General features: G+C 40.5%; 1 protein-coding gene across 2 annotated transcripts in view; it reads left to right on the top strand.

The window, feature by feature from the left end:
* The window catches only part of LOC119497929 (neuropilin-1a-like), a 106,833-nt gene that overhangs the window by 51,474 nt on the left and 33,057 nt on the right, over positions 1-22,302 (top strand). The window contains exons 5-6 of one of the 2 annotated variants that reach the window (XM_037786368.1): positions 468-638; positions 10,400-10,569. In XM_037786368.1, coding sequence (XP_037642296.1) covers positions 468-638; positions 10,400-10,569 — 341 coding nt within the window. The remainder of the gene's footprint in view (positions 1-467; positions 639-10,399; positions 10,570-22,302) is intronic. The other variant, XM_037786369.1, reaches the window with a different exon arrangement.

Below are 22,302 nucleotides of genomic sequence, written 5' to 3'. Positions count from 1 at the left end.
GCTGCTCATTGTGTTTGTCTGAAGACTCTCAACAACACAGCAGATTAAACAAACTGACTTTAAGTTTTAGGGGGCTTTTTAATCTACATTTTTAGACATGAGTTCTGTGTAGAAAGAACGTTTCAAGCTTTTGTGTTTTTGCTCGAAGTCACAAAACATTTCCCAGGACAGTGAGGGCAGAAAAGGACAAAGTGAATAATAAAAATCGCTCTGCAGTTGATGAGTGATGAAGCTGACATTCTCCTTTTTCTTCAACTCCCCTGCTCCATCTCTCTCTCTCTCTCTCTCTCTCTCTCTCTCTCTCTCTCTCTCTCCATTTGTCTCTTTGTTCTCCCACTTTTTCCCTCTGGTCTCTCCTCTTCTTCCTCCCAACGTTCTCTTTCCTTATTATCCTCTTCTCCTCCCTCATTTCCTACCTCCTATTCACTTGAATCCCCTCCTCTCCATCCCCCCTCTTCCTCCCTCAGTGGGTCCCCACATTGGCCGGTACTGTGGTCAGACGTCCCCGGGCCGCGTGATCTCCTACACCGGCATCCTGTCCATGACCATCACCACTGACAACGCCATCGCCAAGGAGGGATTCTCCGCCAACTACACCATCCGCGAGAGGAGCCTCCCCCCGGGACACGAAGATGAGGGTGAGCAGCTGGAGTGGTGATGAGACATTGAGGGGTGGGGGGGGGGGAGTGATGTGGAGGGTAGACGTGTCATCTGGCGTTAGGAAGGACCAGGGTTAATTTCCTGGATGTTTCTGAGTCTCATTTGCCTTTTACAGTATGAAAAAAAAATACATCGATGTGATCCTTGACCTCTGACCTCCATGTTGGAGGGAAGGCAGACAGAGAATTTCTCCTTTGGGGATTTAAAGCATGGAGCAGAGAAAAAATATGTGGCTTTTTCGCTTTATTGTCGCACCATTGCGTCATGTAATCAGCTGCTGAGTTTGTGATTGAAGGGGAAGAAAAAGACATGACACCCCACCAATCAGATCACTTAATCTATCTTCTTTTTGATGCATCTTTTTATCTGTAAAATGCTAATAAATAGTGAAAAATGGGCATCATAATTTCCAAGGGGATATCTGCAAATTATAACCCACAAATGTTAAATTCACAGTCAGATAAAACAGAGAAAACAAGCAATTTCTCACATTTGACTGAATCAAAATTGTTGTAATTTTCGGGCTATCAACTATCGGTTGCTACAATTAGCTATTCAATTTTAATGGTTTTAGAGTCCCCTTGTTCTTATTTTGTGGGCAGCTGTGGCTCCGCGGTTCGAGTTCCTCCACTCCGCATGTTGAAGTGTCCATGGGCAAGATACTGAACCCCAAATTGCTCCCAGAGGCTGTGCCAACAGTGTGTGAATGAGCATTTAGATCCTGATGAGCAGGTTGGCACCCTGTGTGTGTGTGTGTGTGTGTGTGAATGGGTAAATGTTGACATGTAAGCACTTGGAGTGGTCTGAAGACTAGAAAGGCGCTATATAAATAAAGTCCATTTACTATTACATTTGAACTAGGGCTGTCAAAGTTAACGCGTAAACACAGATTTGTTTTAACGCCACTAATTTCTTTAACACATTAATGCAAATTGCGATTTTTTTAGGTGGCAGCGGGCTCAGTTTTAAAGCTAGGCTTTAGCGAGGAGGCAAAATAACGCTCCAAACATACTTTAAATTTTGGCGAGGAAAAGATGGCATTGTCATTTTCAAAGGGGTCCCTTGACCTCTGACCTCCAGATATGTGAATGAAAATGCGTTCAATGGGTACCCACGAGTCTCCCCTTTACAGACATGCCCACTTTATGATAATCACATGCAGTTTGGGGCAAGTCATAGTCAAGTCAGCACACTGACACACTGACAGCTGTTGTTGCCTGTGGGGCTGCAGTTTGCCATCTTATGATTTGAGCATATGTTTTATGCTAAATGCAGTACCTGTGAGGGTTTCTGGACAATATTTGTCATTGTTTTGTGTTGTTTATTGATTTCCAATAATAAATATATACATACAGTACATTTGCATAAAGGGAGCATATTTGCCCACTCCCATGTTGATAAGAGTATTAAATACCTGACAAATCTCCCTTTAAGGTACATTTTGAGCAGATAAAAAATGTGTGATTAATTTGCGATTATTTGCGATTCAATATTTTAATCGATTGACAGCCCTAGTTTGAACTTATGGACTCAAAACCACCGTTTGTTACCCTTTTATAGCCATTTGTAGTCTATTCGCTGCCCCTTGTCACAGTTAATTTAAATATTTTTAGAGTCCTGAAGAAATGAAACTCAGTGTTTCACAAAAAAGCAATCGTATATATCAATATTTTTCCTGTAACTGATACCTTGATGACATGATTCTGATAAGAGTAACCCCGCCCATCAGGTGTTCCTGATTCAGGATCTGTATTTGACTTCACACAACAGTGTAATCTTATCTCATAGATGTAACTTAGAATATAAGATGTGATTTGGTTCTGATAAAAACAGCTTATATTTCCTTCAGTTTGACCTACTTTCAACTTTTATCTTCTCCTGTTGTACAATGAATTAGGCCGATTTCACACATCAGGATATTATCACGAGATGAAGATGAAATTGTCATGCTTCATAATTGAACAAGTTCTTTTTCATGTGTTGTGTTTCGTCAGTTGACCTTACAGAGAATGTCTGTAGAGAGTAAAGTTATGTTGGTCCGTATGGTTCTTGCACTCTTGTAACCTCAACCCCAGTCACCCTGTTTAGGAATGTGTGAGTGTGTGTAGAGGTGAGTTTACGTAAGGTCCCATGGTGGCTAACATGGGACCTTTGGGAGAAATGAACGTAAATCTCCACATTTTACTGCTCGAAATTGATATTTAATGACTTAAAGTCAGTTGACTGTCCATGTATTTTGTGTTTCGGTCAGGATTTTATCCTTTATCTGAGGATTTAGATGCCTCAACCTCACACAGTGGTCAGTGAAGCTGCTTAATTCATTCTTTTCCTCTTTTTTTTGTCTTTCAAAGGTCTTTTTATTAATTGTCAATAATCAATAGAACAGTCATTATACAGGGAAAGTTATTTTTTTTGTTTTTCTGAACAACACTCACCTGTGACAGAACATATCAATCATACCTGACAACAACATGCACACAGACAGCCACAGCTGACCACAAAAGACATAACTCGTTCTCAAACATGGATACATAAAATTCAAATTGTAGAAAATACAGAGAGAGTATCCACAAATAAGTCATGAAATAAGAAGAAGAAGAAGAGAGAAAAATAAATAAATAATAAATAATAATAAATAAATATATAGATATATAATAATAATAATAATAATGAATACATTTAATATAAATATAAATATGAATAAACTTGCCCCTCTTTCCCACTCACATTGGATCAGAGACATTATGTCCTGTATGAATTTAAAGAAAAAACGTTATACTACGCGGGTAACAGAGAGTACATTTTACAAAGTATGGGGCCCCTTTTTGACATTTTTTGAGAAACCCACTACCGTAATCTCTGAGTAGCCAGTACTCGTATCTTCTTTTTCCTTTTTTATTTAATTTTATTCATTTATTATTTTCCTCTTTTAAAATGTAAAAAAGTCTCATTGAGTTGCAACAATAAATGGATGATAGACAATGTACACAGGCTTTGAAAACTGTCAAACACTACACAAGACAGGTATAAACAATATACAGTTATTAACAAACCATTTGTGTCTCCATGTTCTGGAGCTTTCAATATCAAATGATATTCATCGGCAGATGGAGTTGCCAGTTGTCATAGGAAAAAGAAAATGGAAGTTCAGATGTCCAGTTAAAATGCTCATATTTGTATTTCAATTTTCAAACTTCGTCCAAGTAGCCTACATTAGAATCAGAAATATTGATAGAGAGAGTTGCTTTCGAAGTCATTCAGTGTATTATTCCGGCAGCATATTGTAGGCTAAAGCTTTTTTTTTTTTTTACCTTTAATATTTTGATATAGAAATGAGGTTATTTGTTTATTATATTCGATACCATGTCATTTAATCACCACACAATGCACTGAACTGGAAAATGTTTCTGAATCACACATGTATGTAGACATTTCACCAGAGGGGTCAAAGTAATTATCTTCTCTTTTTTACAGTTTACTTGTTGGTTTTTGCCGTGGGCAGAACGTGTGGGTGTCGCTGGGTTGTATGCATGTATGTGTGTGTCACTGTTGATGGTGAGTGTTAATGACAATGTACATGGATGTAGTCTATATTTATCAAATATGTCTGTACTGTATGCGTGTGTGTGTGTGAGAGATAAATCGGTCCCTCTAGTCTTAACTGGGATGGCTGAGAGAAGCACTGGTGTTTGACAAAGCTCTAATTATCTTAGCTTAAGTAAGATAACACACACACACAGACACACTCAACTACTTTGCCTTCAGACCCCCTAAGCTCAGCAGATTGAATTAAAGCTTCTCGGCGAACCAAATCACTTTGACTTTTCTCCAAATTTCATAACCGCTCTGATGCTATCAGCAAGTGATTGTAGCCTAGCCTACTTGTACCCCATTCAGCATTTGCCAGGTGGTATCCTAGACTGTATATAAAGATGGACGACATGACACCTCCTCAAAAGTGAAGTCAAAACATCTGGATCACCCCCTGGTGGCTGGCTGCAGTATAACTCATTAAGCTCCATGTTAGTGGATGGGACATGGGCCAAACTAAAAAGTCACAAATAGCCATTAAATCGTTTTTCCCAAAGTTGATTTGTGTCATTTTAGTTAGTTCTTATCAGGCTGATGTATGTTCAGTGTTAATTTCTCTGATAAATTCAATTTTAAAAAAGGGAGACGTCATGATTGGCAGCTGTGAGTCTCTCTCGCTAACAAGCTGCGGCCGTGCTCGGCTCACGATTGGTTCAGGCTGGTGATTCTGGCTCCGAATGAGTTCAAAGTCTCAGGATGGCAGCTCCCGTATCCGGGATATTTTGGCTTCGGTTCTATACAGTGGGAGGAAGTGGAGACACGTCGTCCATCTTTTATATACAGTAATTAAAAAAAATAGAAATTGCATTTTTTTCAAGAAAAATACTTCCACATATTGAGTCAGCTGTAACACCTGAATACCACTTGTGTGTTTGTTTGTAAGCTAGCAGAGATAGTTAGCTAAGTAGCTTAATGGTACATGTCCACCGGGGCGTTTTTTATCGCGAGGGCACGCGCCGCTTCCCAGCATTGGACGCTTGGTGGGCTGCCACTAGATACAACACACTCTGCACCTGATTGGACGAACGCTTTCCCTCCGTGGGCTGCTGCTCCCAGCTTTCAAACCAGAAACAATATGGAGGCTCAGTTGGAAACTTTCTTCTCTTATTTCACGAAAATTGTTCACTGAAATGTGTTTCTGAAAATATTTGAGGTGAGAAATAAGCCACGCAGTTGCTGAATCTGTCTTTATCTAGTATCGACAATTCTCAGGAGTTTCGAGAGGCGGCGAGTCACACTGGATGCCCGTGATTTATATAAAGTAGACTAGCCCTCAACTTTATGCAAATGAGGAACGCCGTCATGACGCTTCGTCTCTCGAATCGCACCGCCACGCTACCAGAATGCATTGCACAGCTGCTCACATAGACAATGAACGGGAAGCGTGGAAAGGACGGATCCTGTGGACACGGACCATAATGGATAAAAAGATGACAGTTAGCCAAAAGTAATGGATAAACATTTGAAATAGTTAGCCAAAATTAATGGATAGTGGTTGAAATGTAACACTAGCTAAAAGTAATGGATAAACATTTGAAATAGTTTGGTTAGTTAAGAGTAATAAATGTTGGCTCGATACATTAGGCTAATGCTCAACAGTACAAAGTAGTTGTCTGAAAGTCTTGATTAAATGGTTGAAATGTCCAGATTCGGACACAGAGTGGTAGGCATAGGCTACAAATGTAAAATTTAACAAACTGACTGAAACATTAGTTGAATTTTATTGCAATAATAGCAATAGTAATAGTAATAGTGTTAAAAAAACAACCATTTCAAAATCCATTGAGTGGAACACATTTGGAACGTGATGGGTGGTCTTGATGAAGGGGAACATCTGACAAAAAAAAGGTTGGGAGCCACTGCCACAGTATATAAAACATTTTATCTTCAATGTATTCAGATTTTTACATCAAGCTGTGCCATCATCCTCTTGAGATTCTCAGAAAGAACTTCCATTCAAGCTGGATCTTTGCAAACAGCCTCTGAGGAATCAAACTCTGACATCCTGCAGTGAATTTTTCAGTTTTCTCTCGCTGTGTCCCGGCCATCACCTCCACAAAACAGCCTCCAGCCGGGCCTTTGATCAGCTGAACGATCGGTGGGGGCGTCATTTTATGTCCTTTCTTTCTTTTTGGATAGGAGAGGTGGAGGGATGGGGGTTGAGGTTTGCCCCCTCGTGCCTGCTGTGAGGGAGACATTGAGGTTGTCTCGTGAATTGAAATGAGAAAAAAAGGCAAAAGAGATGTTTTGAGGCAAGAAGAAAAACAGAAAAGTGAGAGAATTCAGTGGTGAAGTGATGTATCGGCAGGCTGATATCCAGCGGTGTTTTACGCTCTCATTGTCTTGCTTCAGTTTCAGGGCAGGGAGTAGGGAGAAAGCTGTGAAGTGGATGATTTTGGCCTGAAAATTGTCAAGTTAACAAATATTGATGATGAGTTCAAAAACACCAGCTCTCTGCAGTCTTGTGATGTTGCAAGCAGACTTTCTCCCTAATTTATTTGTGGAACTTGGAATGATGTAAGTGTGTTTGTGTCAGTGTGGCAGACCTTGTGTCTCCAGACAGGCCTCCCACACACACATAAACACTCACGTTTCCTTTTGTCCCCCCCACCTCCCTCTTCCTTCCCCATGCTCCCCTGCTGTTACAGAGTGGACACAGAGACACTGTAGTTTGTCCAAATGCTGTTTTGAAACAGTTTCGTAAGCCCTAAGGAGTGTCTCGATCTACGTAGGAGTGCATTATCCTTTATAGTCTGAGAGTGAAAATCAGCTAAATTAGAGCTGAATCTACACATGACATCAGCAGCAGTGTGCGCCTGTGCGGGGTTTGTGTGTATTGTATACACCGAATATAAACAACATGCTGAAGCTAAAACGATTAGTTGATCCACAGGAAATTAATTGATGACAATTTGGATAATTGGATAATCCTTTAAAGTCAAATAAAAATAAAACATTCTCTTCTTCCAGCTTCTCTAATGTGAAGATTTATGTGTTTTATATCATTCAATTAAATTAAATTTATTTTTATATATCATCAAATCATAACAGAAGTTATCTCGAGACGCTTTATATATAGAGCAGGTCTAGACCGTACTCTATAGTTTAGAGACCCAACAAGAGATCCCACCAAGAGCATTACATTGTTATACACTGTGGCCAGGAAAAACTCCCCGTTTAGCGGGTAGAAACCTAGAGCAGAACCGGGCTCTGGGTGGGCGGCCATCTGCCGAGAGCGGCCGGGTTTTGAGAGAGAGAGAGAGAGAGAGAGACGGGGAGAGAGAGGAGGAGAGATGCACAGCAACCACAATAATAGCACAGCAGCTGGAAGAACTAATACAAATAGGACTAACAACAAAAATCAATAGCAGAGGATGTAAAAGAGTGATAATACAACTATCGGAATTAATAGCTGTAATAATAATAGAAATATAACTAATACTACTAATAATAAAAAGGCTGATAATAAATTATTGTAAAGTGATTTATCTTCAGCTTTTGCACTGTTTGTTGAAAGAAAATCAGGCAAAATTAAGATGTCAGCCTGGGCTCTGAGAAGCTGTGATGGGTGTTTTTCCAACCCGTTCTCACTCCAAACTCGTCAAATACCGCCGGTTGGTCAGTGCCCCTTGACATCTGAAAACAACGCACGGGGGCACCCTTTAGCGACAGCACGTGACGACCCGGGCTTTCAACTAACTACAATATAAACCCACCCGCTGTGTTATTTGACAGTCGGAGCAAATGACATAGTATTAATAGCATGAGAGTCCGTTCAGTGCGGGCAGGTGAGGTGGTGGATGGGTCAAACAAACACAAGACTTTCATCAAGGAGACGTACACCGATCAGACATAACATAAGGACAGCATGGGCACCCTGAGCGGTCATCCCATACGCAAAGAAATGCTCCTCACTGTGTGTTCTGACACCTTTCTATCGGAACCAGCATGAACTTTTTCAGCAGTTTGAGCTCCAGTAGCTCTTCTATTGGATCGGACAACACGGGCCAGCCTTCGCTCCCCACGTGCATCAACGAGCCTCGGGTCTGACCCCGTCGCCGGTTCACCGGTTTTCCTTCCTTGGACCACTTTTGGTAGGTCCTGACCACTGCAGACCGGGAACATCCCACAAGAGCTGCAGTTCTGGAGATGCTCTGACCCAGTCGTCTATCCAGCACTATTTGGCCCTCATCAAAGTCGCTCACATCCTTAGGCTGGCCCATTTTTTCATTGGCCCATTGTAATGAGATAATCAATGTTATTTACTTCACCTGTCAGTGGTCTTAATGTTATGGCTGATCGGTGTTTATTGACACGCCGTCCCTGATCCATCCAAAATTAATGCAAGAGGGGGGTACCTCGTGCGTCGGTCTCTGATGCTGAGGGGCACTGACCGAGCATCGGTATTTGACGAGTTGGGAGTGAGAATGTGTTGGTTTTTCACTACCTTTTTATATTTTGTGGATGACATAATTCATGGCCTAAAAGAAAAAAAATATTTAGAGATTAATTGATTATGAAGATAATAATTATTTGCATTATCAAGATAGAGTAGTGGTTAGAGAAAATCCATCAGATAGCTGTGAGTTTAGCTGTCAAGTCATTATTGAAGGGATTATTAGCAAACAGCGATTTATGCAATGAAATATTCTTTGTTATTTTGACTCTTTACATCGGATGGCACATTGGATTTGGAACAATAACCAAGAGGTTAAAGTGCTGACTTTCAGCTGTTTTACATCCACATTATTATTAAATTATCATACTAACCGATTGTGAAAAACAAAACAGCATTTTGTATTTGAAATTTAAATGTAATTCAGTGACAAATTTTGCACTTTTTAGTGGGTTTCAGCTGCAAATGTCTGCACGTAGAGTAAGTGTTTGAGCATATGAATACTGTACAAAAGCGAGTGTCAAACAGCCGTTAAAATCCACCACAGGAGCTGTTTGAAATGACTCCTTTACTGCTGTGACTGACTGCCCAGCGGGGAGCAGGGACACTTTACTGTGTCTGGGTGACACTCTAATCACAATGCTCACTTGTTTTTCTGCCTGAGACAAAATGAGACAACAAAGATTTATGACTTTGATTTGAGGTGTTTCTTTTAGAATCCCAGTTCAGGAGTTTAATGACATGTTCAGCCATTAGCAGTGACTAACAGGGAGAGCAAAATACCAAAATTCAGTTCATCCAGCTAATGATGTGTGTAATAAACTTCTATTAAAGAGGCAATTATGTATCTCCTCATTTGTTGATATTTTGGATTTCAAAACTCGATTGCCCCCCTGCGATATGTTTAGGAACATAATCTTCATGTTCATTGGTATTTCAAGACACAAACACACAGACCACCATCTCAGCTTTACAACAGTCAAAGTAGATGAAGACGGTCGGGGTCATGAGGTTCCTTGTTCCTTGATAACATCTGAACAGTTTATTGTGTTATGCCATTTGCTATGACAAAGACCCATTTGGGAGATCAAGTGATTCAAATGAGTTGTTGTATTTTCTATAACTATTAGGTTTGGGTGAAATGTTAAAAGTTTCCAACCGGCCACCGTCAGCTCAACAACCACCGATTGTCAATATATTCCCGTAGTTTCCCGGAGAGATGTGTTTGAGTCTAATAAACAAACTTTATTACTCCTTTCAACCTCGACAAAGGCAACACAAACCAGATCCACTCTTCTGTTCTTACCTTTCACAATAAAAGCCCTAGACATAAAAAATGATTTGCAGGCGAGTATTTTCTTGTTGTTCATTTGTCACGCCCCCCGGTGTGTAAAGGATTTTAGATGTGAAAATATGCCGCCTCTACACACTGTTTTTCCCTGCTGTCTCTCTCTGCACACTGAGGCAGAGGCAGACCATTAAATTAGCAAAATAAAATGAAGAAAATCGACCAAACAATCACTCAGCCGATAGCCGATAGCCGATATATTCGTCCAATCACCTAACCCTACTAACTATCAATACAAAAAGATACAATATAATACAATACAATAAAATAGGTAGAAATAGATGATATCTTTTTTAACCCATCTTTCCACATCAGAGACTATTGGTCTGCAAAAAGTGAGTAAAAGAAACCAAACATGTAGGACTCTTGTTGAACTCTTGTTAATGGAGTTTTTCTGTCTTCAGCAGATTTTGCCTGTATGGAGCCGATGGGCATGGAGTCGGGGGAAATTTCCTCAGAGCAGATCAGCGCTTCGTCCCAGTATAACCCCAACTGGTCCCCCGAACGCTCGCGTCTCAACTACCAGGAGAACGGCTGGACGCCCTCAGATGATACCGTCAGGGAGTGGATACAGGTCAGTAACGTTTTCTTACGATACAAGGGATTGTTACTTGTAGTGTTGTTTTCTTTATTCTTGAAATTCTTGTGACTGAAATGATGTCACAGTGGTCCTCGTTTTAGAGTCTGATCTCAGAATGTACGTTTGCTCATTCATGGAGAAACGGTGTTCCCCAGTTTGAACTCGACTGTACCGCTGAGATCTTGCTCACATCTGGTCTGAATATTGTTCACTCATTTGTACCACTTTCTCTGCACGTTACAGGGACACAGAGTGGGGAAAGAAAATAAGCCAACATGCATTATTTATTGACATCTGCCTCCCCAGCACAGTTCACATCTCTTGTCTTCATTGTGAAATCTGACGAAGCGGCCTGCAATCACTGAATGTGGAAATAGAGCAGCTCTTTGTTTCATTTCTTTAAACATATTCGATATCTTATTGGATTTTCAGTTCGCAAAACTAACTGCTGTACGGGTTTGAGAAGGAAGAAGTGCAGAGAAGTTGGATCCTAAGTTTTGTTGGGCTCTGTACAAATTAGGGACTCAACGAACTGTTTCTGTTTCAAGCTGCATTTAAAGGGACAGTGTGTAGGATTTGGCGGCATCTAGTGGTGTGGTTGCAGATTGTAACCAACTGAGTAACCCTCCGCTCACTCCTCCCTGTCCAAGACTGCAATTTAAGACCGCCAAGTGCCAAAACGTGGTAACGCTGTTCACCTCGCTCAGAGGCTGTCCTCACCATAATAACACTACTTTAGGAGCAACGGAAGTCAAACGGCGGCTGGCGGTAGCACGGTTTTGCACTCTGCGGCTCACGTTACCGCGGTTTCGCAAGCGTATCGGAGAACTACGGTGGCCTTCAGGTATATAATACAAAAAAGGGAATTTCACTGTTTGTTTTTTTCACATCTAGACCACATTGGATCAGGTCCAGATCAAAAACCACTATAGCTAGACCTAGTCATATCTGGACAAGAATAAGTGTCTCTGGCTTCTCTGGGATAATGTAGTCCAGATTTTGGACCTGGTCTAATGAAAAAAGCAGTGAAATTTCCCTTTTTTGTATTTCCACAAATAGATTAAAGCTTTCACAATAATAAAAAAAAAGGATCGGTCGCTCAGGTATATAAATTAAGTTTCCCATCATTTTCCCCTTAACCGCTGAATCGGAAGTTGCGAATTGGAAGCTAACTTCAGCTAGGATACAATGTAATTTGTAACTGCATCTATCGTAAGGTTTATGGCTATATAAATTGTTTCCGATATGCAGATATAGTGTTTTTTCTTGTCTCTTGTTCATAGGCTATACTAGATTGTGGTTTGATCAGCAATAGATTTTGCTCTCCAAATGTTTAATAAGACATACACCACTGTTTTCTGCATATTAGATGTACAGTGTGGTGTTGGATTAAATGTAAACAGTTGCATGAATTGCAGAGAGTCTCATGGAATCTTTAGCTCCATGAGTAGATTTAGCTACGGCCTCATGTAGTTATGTTTGTTAAGAAACAGAGTTATCAAGATGTCAGGGTTAAATTTAGCTTTAGCTAACACTAGCCTGTGGCTTTCTCTCCGGCTACTTTCACTTCTTTTGCATTAGCTGTCTCGTTGGCTGTCTCTGTGGCAGAGTGCAGTTACTGTGATGTGTTTTGGTTTTATTTTGCTCTGTTTTTGTAGTTACTTACACATAAATTATACATTTCTGTATGGCATGATCACTTTTTATATGATGTCAGAAATTCAGCTTCAGGTCTGAACTCAATTTGGACTAAATATGTAGGTCCTGTGTCTTGGCTTTTGTACAGCAGAACCCGGTCTCACAGGAAGGCGTATAAATACCACTGCATTAAACGGACATTCCGCGTGTCACGAGTACGCATTTTAGCCTTCATTGTCATTTGTACGCCACACAAACGTCCGCAGTTTAGGCAAGAAAACCACTTAGTTAGGGTAAAAAAAAGTCATGGTTGGGCTTAAAGTAAGTACGGAAACTAAGTAAAACACGTACGGAAACAACGTAACACAACTACGGAAAACACGTCACAAACATCAATAAAAACATTTTACAATCGTCATGTGGCAAACTCCACTAATGTAACTTAAAGATTATTTTTTGTGTTTTGTCTTTATTAGATAGTGACAGTGACAGTGGTGAAAGGGGGAGAGAGAGAGAGGATGACATGCAGCAAAGGGCCACGAGTCACTGCGATAAGGACTCAGCCTTAGGCATGGAGCGCCTGCTCTACCAGATGAGCTACTAGGGTGCCCACTCTACCAGGTGACAAAACACTGGTCTCCTGGTTAAAAGTCCGGTGATTGTTGGACCCATCCACCTCCTCACCAGCCCACCATAAGTGGTCTCTGTTGCTTTTTATAATAGCTACATCTCTTACCTTAGCATTTATACATGGAAGCATTTACATTGCAGTCAGTACAGAATACATGGTGTAGAAATGACACATGGAAATCAAGAAAGGCGTACATTTTGCACGCTGAACGCCTTGTGCATTATCGGGGCATTTATACGCCTTTCGGTCTTGAAGCTAAGCTGAAAATCTTTGGCACACATGAACAAAGTTAAACTGTTTCTCTTAACAAACCTGAAGAAGAGTGCAGTCCATCATGTTTAGCTAAAATGACAGAATCTGATTAGTTTGGATTTTTCTAAAATGATCAGACCTGACAGGATGACAGGTCACCAAAACTTTAGCTACTTTCAGAGTCCTGGGAAGCATGTGCTTTTCCTAATATGGTTTGGACCAAAGAAAACTCTAGGTGAGATCCCCCCGTCGCCCTCAGATAGACCTATAAGGTGCGGCTGGAGTCCAGGACTGTCCCATTGTCCTCATAGAGGAAGACTCACAATGCCCCTCGCAGTAAGAACGGACCCCACTTCCTTCCTGTGGGGGTTACAACAGGAAGTAGACAGGAAGGTGGCCTCGGTGCCGGATTAGTAGTAGTGGCTCTCTATTGTCTGTCTGGGGACTTCTTTTAGCTACCGGGCCACAGCTGAGCCCTCTGGGACGTCATGATATATGAAGCACAGTGTTTTCATAAAGGTTAATGGGTTTATATACTGTATGGAGAGAGACTGAATCCAATAAGCTTAAAGCATGTACTGTTCCATCTACAACAGTTGATTCCATTTACCAGCAATGCCTTCTGAAATGTTTCATTATTTGACTCAGTACAGAGACTTCTCTATGAACAAATCAAAACCCAGTTTCCCTATTATATGTTGATATAGGCATAGATTTACATATGGATCATTTAGATACTTTCCTAAAATATCCCTACAAACATTTTTGCTTATAATCAACGCATCTTAATTTTGGTTTGATGCCATCCACTTTTTCATGCTATAGACAAGCTTTTTAATAATTTTACTGGCAGCTTAGAGCAAAGCAAACATTGTTTACTAGATTGACAAACCTGTCTCCACTAAAATTACATTCCCATACAACGTTTCGGGGGAAATTTAAATGTCTCCTGGACTACGGTCGCACTTTTAAACACTTTTAAACTAAAAATGTGATTAACGTTGTAAATTAAAAAAAAAAAAAAAAAAAACGCAACAAACTACTTAGTTAGGTTTAGTAAAAAAAGAAAATCATGGTTTGGCTTAAAATGACTACAAAATTGACACAAAACACAACAAAAAACGTAACAAAACGACTTGATTATGTTTATTAAATGAAACATCATAATTAAAATATTGAACGTTGACTTTTAGTTTCACACGGGACACAAACACCAGTCTCCTGGGCGAAAGTCCGTTACTGTCGACCCATCCACCAGCTCCGCGGACTATCATTTCAATCGGATTTGTGATACGTCGAAAAAAAACGTAATCTGCGACAAAATGTTTCCCTTGAAACATAATTCACAATGCTGTTTTGTTATATGGAAACGTAATTTTTAGGAGACAAAACTGAAATCAACCATCGGCAATACGTTCTCATTCCAACTCGTCTCATACTGCCCCTTGGCGTCGCGCCCCTTGGCGTCGCGCCCCTTGGCGTCACTTTATTTTCGGCATCAAAACCACTAAAGGTAGTTTTAGGAAAGAACATCATGGTTGGGCTTAAAACTACTGTGTTTGTACAGTGAAAATGACTCTGAACGTTGTGAACACGGGACACGAACAGCTGATTGTAATGTGATGCGGGGGACACGAACAGCGGTCTCCTGGATGAAAGCTTTGTGTTTGTTGAACCCATCCACCTCCCCTCTTACCCGCCCTGTGTGTTTCTTTTTACTGATGCCGCAGATGGGTTCACATTGCAGTTAATGAATGAATGCCCTGTGCATTTCATACCAGTGCTAAAGGGTGCCGTGTGCGGCGGTAACACACGCCAACGGCCGTGACAGAGCGGTGGGAATGAGAACGGGCTGCCATAGTGTAAGCAGTAACGTAAGCAGCCGTAAGTTTATGTGACTCATTGACATGTTCCAGTCCACCTTTGTGTTCAGACTGTACCAACGTACGGTACAGAAGCTTTCAAATTTTTCTTGATTTTATTGTTTTGAGGCCTGAAATAAAAACCTACCAAGTCTTTGGATACTTTTGATTAAAGTATGACGTGCCCATTTCTCGTGATATGTAAAGAATGTAGAGGTAAAACACCTGGTAGAGTTAGCTGAGCATGGATGTACCTCAGCAACACTGTGCCTCCCTGCTGTCGGCCTCCGACCAGCTCTCAGTGTTTTCCATACGGACATACTGACTGTAGATACTGAAGGAGGTGGCGACACTCCTCCTTCAGATCACCAGTCATGAGATTTGCACTCGCTCTCTCTCATCATGCCTGAGGCTATAGAAGCTGTACCGGGTCCATTTTGTTGTGTGTGTGTGTGTGTGGACAGATTTCTATACGTGTGTGTGTGTGTTCCGTTGTTGTTCAAGTGAATCTTTCAGTCCCTCCTGAAGAAACAGCAGACCATCCCCCTGCCACAGTGATTTATAGCCTCAGAACCAATGCTGTTGCTCGCCCCCCGACTCTGTGAGGCGTTTGAGTTATGACTAGTGGTTTTTGTGAAGAGAATTTTCCATTTTATTTGATTAAGTGTGGTGCGTGGCCAACTCCGCACAGCGGGGTATGCCTTACGGCTTTCCATTCATCTTACTTGAGAAGAAAATTATGACTTTGTTAATTCTTGCAGGCCCGCCTCCTCCACTGCAAACACCTCTATTATTCATTCAGAGGCATTTATATTTTATTGATACTATTTTCAGGTTACCATTCATAATGTTTCCGGGGGTGATGTTACCCGGTGGCAATTTTGGATTGCGGCAAACAGTGAGCTCATTATCTAGCTTTATTATATATCTGTAATCATATTTTGCACTGTAGTGACTCATCTCATCAGCATGCTGGAAATGGAAAACCTCCGTAACTGTAAACCACATTTTGGGAGATTGACGAGAGGAATTAACTGTAATACTCGAGAAGCAATATGCAAGTTTTACTTGTACAGCAATAAATTATTCAAAGGAGAAAGTTGTACAACGTAAAATTAGCTTTAAATGTAACTTTTAATGTGGAAATTATTACAAGGAACTTTGATTTTGTGCTTATTTTGGCGGTCCCTGTGGACCAAAGAGGTAGTGTTTCAGAGCACCAGGGTCCCTTTAGAAAACATCTCATTTTACTGCAGCAGAGTCTGATAGTCTTCCCCATGCAGTGATGGTTGTGGTTGTCCCGTGCCTCCCTTCCCTCCAGAGGGCCCAGCAATACGGCCTGGGCCTCCAGCAGTATGGTGTCGGTGTTGGCTGCCAGCGGAGCTCTCCACCTCTCGCCGGTCTGTCTGCCGGAGTCTGAGCTGAAGAAGTTTCTGGTGAACCTGCGTGCCGTTGTTTCATCTGATTTCTGATAGAATAACTACATGGAAATAGCCAATATTCTTGCTGATGGTCTTGTTTGCTTATGTAGGTCATATAAAGCATCAAAACTACAGTGAGACAGTTTCATAACGAGTTTAAAGTTCCTCACAGTAATCTTGAATTACAGTTATAAAAGTACAGATCCACGTTTCAAGCAACCTGACTCCATCTAAAACATGCACAAGTAGGATTCTTTAAAAATCAGGAATGATCTGTTACTCTCGTCGCTGCATTCAAGCCTCATTTGTATGAATGTGGCTCTAAAATGGCCAGTAGGTGCACCTTTACAAGGATATTGACTTGTAATTGAATAGAATGATGCCAAAGGAAAGGCTTCCTTCCCCTCCTGACTTCAGGTATTTATAGACGCCCTGCCGTTTGTCTTCAGGATCTGTTTGACTGACGCCACCAGGAAGAGGTCAGCGACGTGCATCTGCAGAACACATTTGGGCCTCGTGTGAGCGAGGTTTGTTGTCGTAGCCGGAACGGGGGGGGGGGGGGACTGAAAGACAAAAGATCCTCCAGAGAGCATTAAAGGCTCTTGTTATCCAGAGCGGACCTCTGGAGGAATGCCTCAGTGAACTTCCAAACCCAGGAAATGTCAATAGCTGAGATAAAACCTCAACACAAATCAGACTAACATGGAGTCGTAGCCTACATGTGAGGCCTTGTCGGAGTTTGGTTTAAGCACATTGGTGGCTGTGGTGAAAGAAGTCAAGTGTCTTTGCGTTGTGCTAATCATAAATCTAATTTCTTACGCAATGAGTGAGCAGAGACAAAAAAAAAAGTGATGAAATGAGAGTTATGTCATTCATCAAAGAACATAAAGCCCCAGAACCAAGTAGATCTAATTAGTCTGATGTTCATTTTGGATAGAAACCTCGAGGCTACTAAAAGAAAGTATTTCAGAAATGAGAAGAAAATTACTTCTTTTTCATCAATGCCAAGGCGTCATGTAGAAAGTTTCTAATGAGGTTTTATGAGCCCAGTGGTTCTAAAAGTCACTCAGCAGATGCACAACTATGTAAAAGTTCCAAACAATAACAATACTATGTGATTTCTTTCCAGCATGTTTTAGCTCTTTAATTAGCTGTGCATTCATGTAAATTTTAGGAGACAGGGTTGTCTAATTAGTGTGTTGTATTTTTTGTTTGGGATTAAAGCCTCAAGGCTACAAAAAGCAGAAATTCGAAAAAGAGGTCCTACTTTCTTATTAATAGAAAGGTGTCATTTTGAAATTCAGCAATGAGCTGCAACAGTATAAAAGTCACCAAACAGATGCATGATCCCTGATTCAAATATGTTGGCTATTGTGCTCACTGATGGCTGTTTCCTCTAATTGGAGAAATAATTGACCAAATAGTGCCCATAGTGTGTGGGATTAAAAATGAGGATGACATCTTAGTTTCTTTCATCCATCCATGAAAAATAGCAACAGACAAATGGTGAAAAACGTGGAAAATACCAATGCAAATGTACAAGTAAAATAACAGAAATAATACCTCTCTACTTATAGTTACTGTGAGGAACTTTTAACTGGTTATGAAACAGTCTCAATCTACTGATGCCTCTATATGACCTACATAAGCAAACGAGACCATCAGAGAGAAGATTGGCTATTTCTATGTCGTTATTCTTAATCATCGATTCCATGCAAAATCAGACGAAATAATGCAGGTCCACCAGAAACTCCTTCAGCTCAGAATCTAGCGGGGCCTCCGGCAGCGACCGGCCCACCGTGGACAAACCCAGATCCGGCTTCACTGCCGCCTCGACCTGCAGTCGGAGCTCTGGCTCTGGTCCAGAGCTCTGCGCCCGGCGGCAGGGAGCCAACAGCGACATCCCGCTGCTGGAGGTCCAGGCCGTGTTGCTGGGCCGGCTGGTGGAAAGGGAGTCACGGGAGAACCAGACCCAGGACTGAGCGGGAAAGACTGTCAGACCCTGCTGCAGTAAAATAAGAGGTTTTCTAAAGGGAGTCTGGTGCTCGGAAACACTACTGCTTTTGTCCACAGGGACCGTCAAAATCAGCACAAAATTTAAGTTCCTAGTAGTAGCTTTAAATCAACATATTTATTCATCACATTAATTGCATCGATAGAATCAACTGTCAACTGAAAATGATGCTGGCGGGGCAGATACGTCACTCTTTACCGATTGGTTAGGGCAAAACAAAACAAAGTAACCCCCTTTTCCCAACAAGAAATCAGCTAACAGCAACGCAATGTCATGAATGAAGTGAAACGAAATTGCAATTGAGTCTGATTATTTAGCTAATATAATCCTGTAAACACGCAAAAAGATGGTTTTCCAACATGTTTTTAAGGTAATTTCTTCAGTGAGCACCAAAGCATACCAGAACATTTTGTAAGTAAAAGAAAAATGTGTGCATGTAGTGAAAACTTGCAATCCACTGCATCCCCAGAGTGCAGCAATTTCTTCAGTAAACACTGAAACCTCAGATGAGAATTGAGTAATTGGGGCTCTTTCTTTTACTATCACTGCTAAGGCAGTATCCTGTTTTGGCAGGAAGTAGCCTTTTTTTTTTCTTTTTTTTGTTCATTCTCATTTAGCCACACTTGACTGAATTATGTCCCCCTTCCTGCATTTTGTTCCCTTCATTAAGAAGCTCTAAGTGTGACTGTTTTCTGTGGCATTAATGTGGGCACTGCCAAGTGTTGAGTAAGATGGGAGAGCAATTAGCCTTAGTCATTTGATAGAGGAAGTCTGGAGAATGGAGCTTTGACCGGCCGCTACAGAAAACATATAACAACTGCAACGACTGGCCGGTGGATTGCTGTCAGAGCCGAGGCTTTTCCTGTTTAAACTGGGGAAACATTATCAACTCTTTATTCAAACTCTGGAAGATTGTTGTTGAACTATCGTGTTGAGCATTGTCTGTGCACAACACCTGAACATTTGTACATCTGTGAAAAGCTGTTAGTATAAGAACAAGATAATCTGTCAAAGTTCCACAATTAAATATTGCTGACAGTGAACTTAGCATTATGCATTTGGCTATATCTGCACAATTGTAACATTTAAGGGGAAAAGTTGCTTTTTAAGGCATCTGGAAGATATTTTGTTGAATGTGAGAGAGCCTTATTTTTTTTATCTTCATACAACAGTTCGTATGATGTCTTACGAAAAGTTATTCCTCTTTTTTAGTGCGTTTTCCTACGATTGTCCAGCAAAATGTAAATTTCCGCTCCAGTCTTTTCAAAATAAACTTCCGTCTTCACAGGAATCAACTTGGTTAGTTTAGGCAACAAAACTGCTTAGTTAGGTTTAGGAGAAGTTCATGGTTTGGGTTAAAATAACCACAGAAGTGGTGTTACTTAAGTACGGAAGTTCCGTGACAAATAAATCAACGTTGACTTCTGGTTTCACACGCAACACAGACACCAGTCTCCTTGGTGAAAGTCCAGTCTTTTGGACCCGCCCATCCATTCCGACCTACTCTACGTGGCATTTGTTGCTCTTTATACTGCCTGGTTCACGACTACGTGAATTATATATGAATGGTTTCATGAGATGTATATGAATTACAGTGAATTACTTTTAGTAGGGATAGCTACGAACGGTGTATGACAATAGCCTTAATTTTTAGAATTTTCTGAGTTAAACCAGAATTTAAATCAGCAATTTCATCACTATGTAACTGAAAAATATTAATATTCAGTCAGCATCAGTATTATATTTTTGCCAATTAAGGAGTTGAAAAAAACCTTGGACTCCATTAGAGCTGCTAACGATTATGTCCATTATCAGTCTAAAGTACAAAGGTGTTCTCGATTAATTGTTTGGTGTATAAAATGGCAAAATATTTTTTTAAATGCCCTTTAAATTTCCTAAAGCCCAAGATGATGCCCTCAAAATTGATTGTTTTGTTTCACCAGCACTCGAGAAACCCAAAGATAATCAGTTTACTGTCCTCATCTAAAGTGAGAGGTTTTCTTGAGAAGTGACTAAACCGATTAATGGATTATCAAAGCAGTTGCAGGTTCATTTTATGTCGCTCACGTAATCTTAAATACTCGGCTAATCGATACAGCTTTGGATTCTTCCGGTGGACTCCAGGAGTGATTTTCTGATTTTCTGATTTTCTGATGTGTTTACCTTGTTTTATCTTGCCATGTTTCCGAGAATTGCCCACTTATACAGGAGAACCTGTGTTATAGCTGCATTATGTTCTGATCCATTGAGGCAAGTGTCAATAGAGAAATTGTCTCTTCTCTGATAGGGAAATGTATGGGATCATTGAATGTCAGTGTGCAAAATCGAAGCCCTAGAAAGAAGCCTTTACCCTTTGATTCTTAGGGAATAACTCCAAAACCTGTGTTTACCAGTGTTGCCCAAACTGGGGTTGGGACCGAAGTAAATCTAAGGGGTCATAAGATGATTCAAAGGATAAGGAGGAAAAATAGAAAAATATTACCGCTAAACAAAATGTACATTTTTTTCTTGTGATACTTTCACCTCTTAAAGCCTCTAAAAGCCCTTCAATTTAATATAGAAATATCAGTCTTTTGTTAAACTGCTCACATGTCCACACTGAGGACATAACTCGCGATGCGTTGCTTCATTTTAAGAGATCACAAGCTAAAATAACCGGAAGCCACTTTCCTGAATTTCTTAACTCAACTCTTGATGCTATAATGAAATTATCTAGAAGCTTGTTTATCTCATTTCACAACGAAAACTACCGTACACTGCGTCTTTGTTACATACAGCACAGTGCATGCGTGTTGTGTTCAGGGAATGCGTCTCGTGGGAATTCAGATCAGAAGGCAGCTGGGAACGCCGAGCGAACAATCTCACGAAACGTCGTTTCCCAGGGGTCTCGCCGTCAGTCACAGAGCCCACACAAACCCACGGGAAGCTATTTTCTTCTTCTTTTCCTGAAAAAGCAACAGTGGGAGAAGAAATAATGGCCTCTGGGTCCCTTCCCATGTACAGTACCACAGCGGGATCGTCTCTATGGTAATGTAATTACACACCATATATTACAGGCATCCCACATACTGAAGCGCTGTGTATTTTTGGTATGCAACTGATAATTTCCAAACTCAACAAACAAGCAATTTTGTTTAGTTGAAGTGGAATTAAATGAAAGTCAAATGGAGTGTCTCCTCAATTAATACACAGTTATGAAAATTAATTGGGCCTACTTAATGCCTTAATGCAGTTTGGAGGAACTGACTGTGATAACTATGGAGCTACATTGGTGAAGTAGTCTTAATTTTAGATATTATAGCATTTGTGCACAGTATATATGTGAATCACTGATTTCAAAAGACCACTGTTAGGCTTTCTGTTATCACTACTGCTCTCTTTGATGATATCTTTTTATGAATCTTTTTTTTTTATCTCTAACAGTCTTTCTGGACGCTTCTTCGCGGCATCGAGATAAAAATACCTCGGCCATCTGAACAAGTCTTTTTATCTGTTATTTAGCCCTTAGATCATAATTTCATGAGGAAAATGGGGAAAGTATAGCCACGAGATACGATAACGTCATTGTAATTTCACTAAGACTTACTTATATTAAGAATTTACTTTGAACTGCTGGTGAAATAAGGATGATTACATTAGTTTATTTAAAATATAATAATCCTCCAATTAATCCTTTGTCAGATTCTGACCAAAAACACATGGGCGTTTTATAAGGTGGAATTTTTAGGATATCTGGTGAGTTGTTCTAACTCATTCAGACACAAGACAATACGTTCAGTCACTTACAATCAAACTATGAAATTCCCCTCAACCACCAGAGAGATTTTAAGTTGTGACATTTAATTGCCTTGTTTTAGGAGAAAACGTCCATGTGTTTTTGGTTTTACCAATAAAGTAATACTTAGCATC

This window comes from Sebastes umbrosus, chromosome 12 (assembly GCF_015220745.1).
Source record: "Sebastes umbrosus isolate fSebUmb1 chromosome 12, fSebUmb1.pri, whole genome shotgun sequence".
NCBI classification, from domain to species: domain Eukaryota; kingdom Metazoa; phylum Chordata; class Actinopteri; order Perciformes; family Sebastidae; genus Sebastes; species Sebastes umbrosus.
This window is presented reverse-complemented; position numbering and strand designations above follow the sequence as displayed.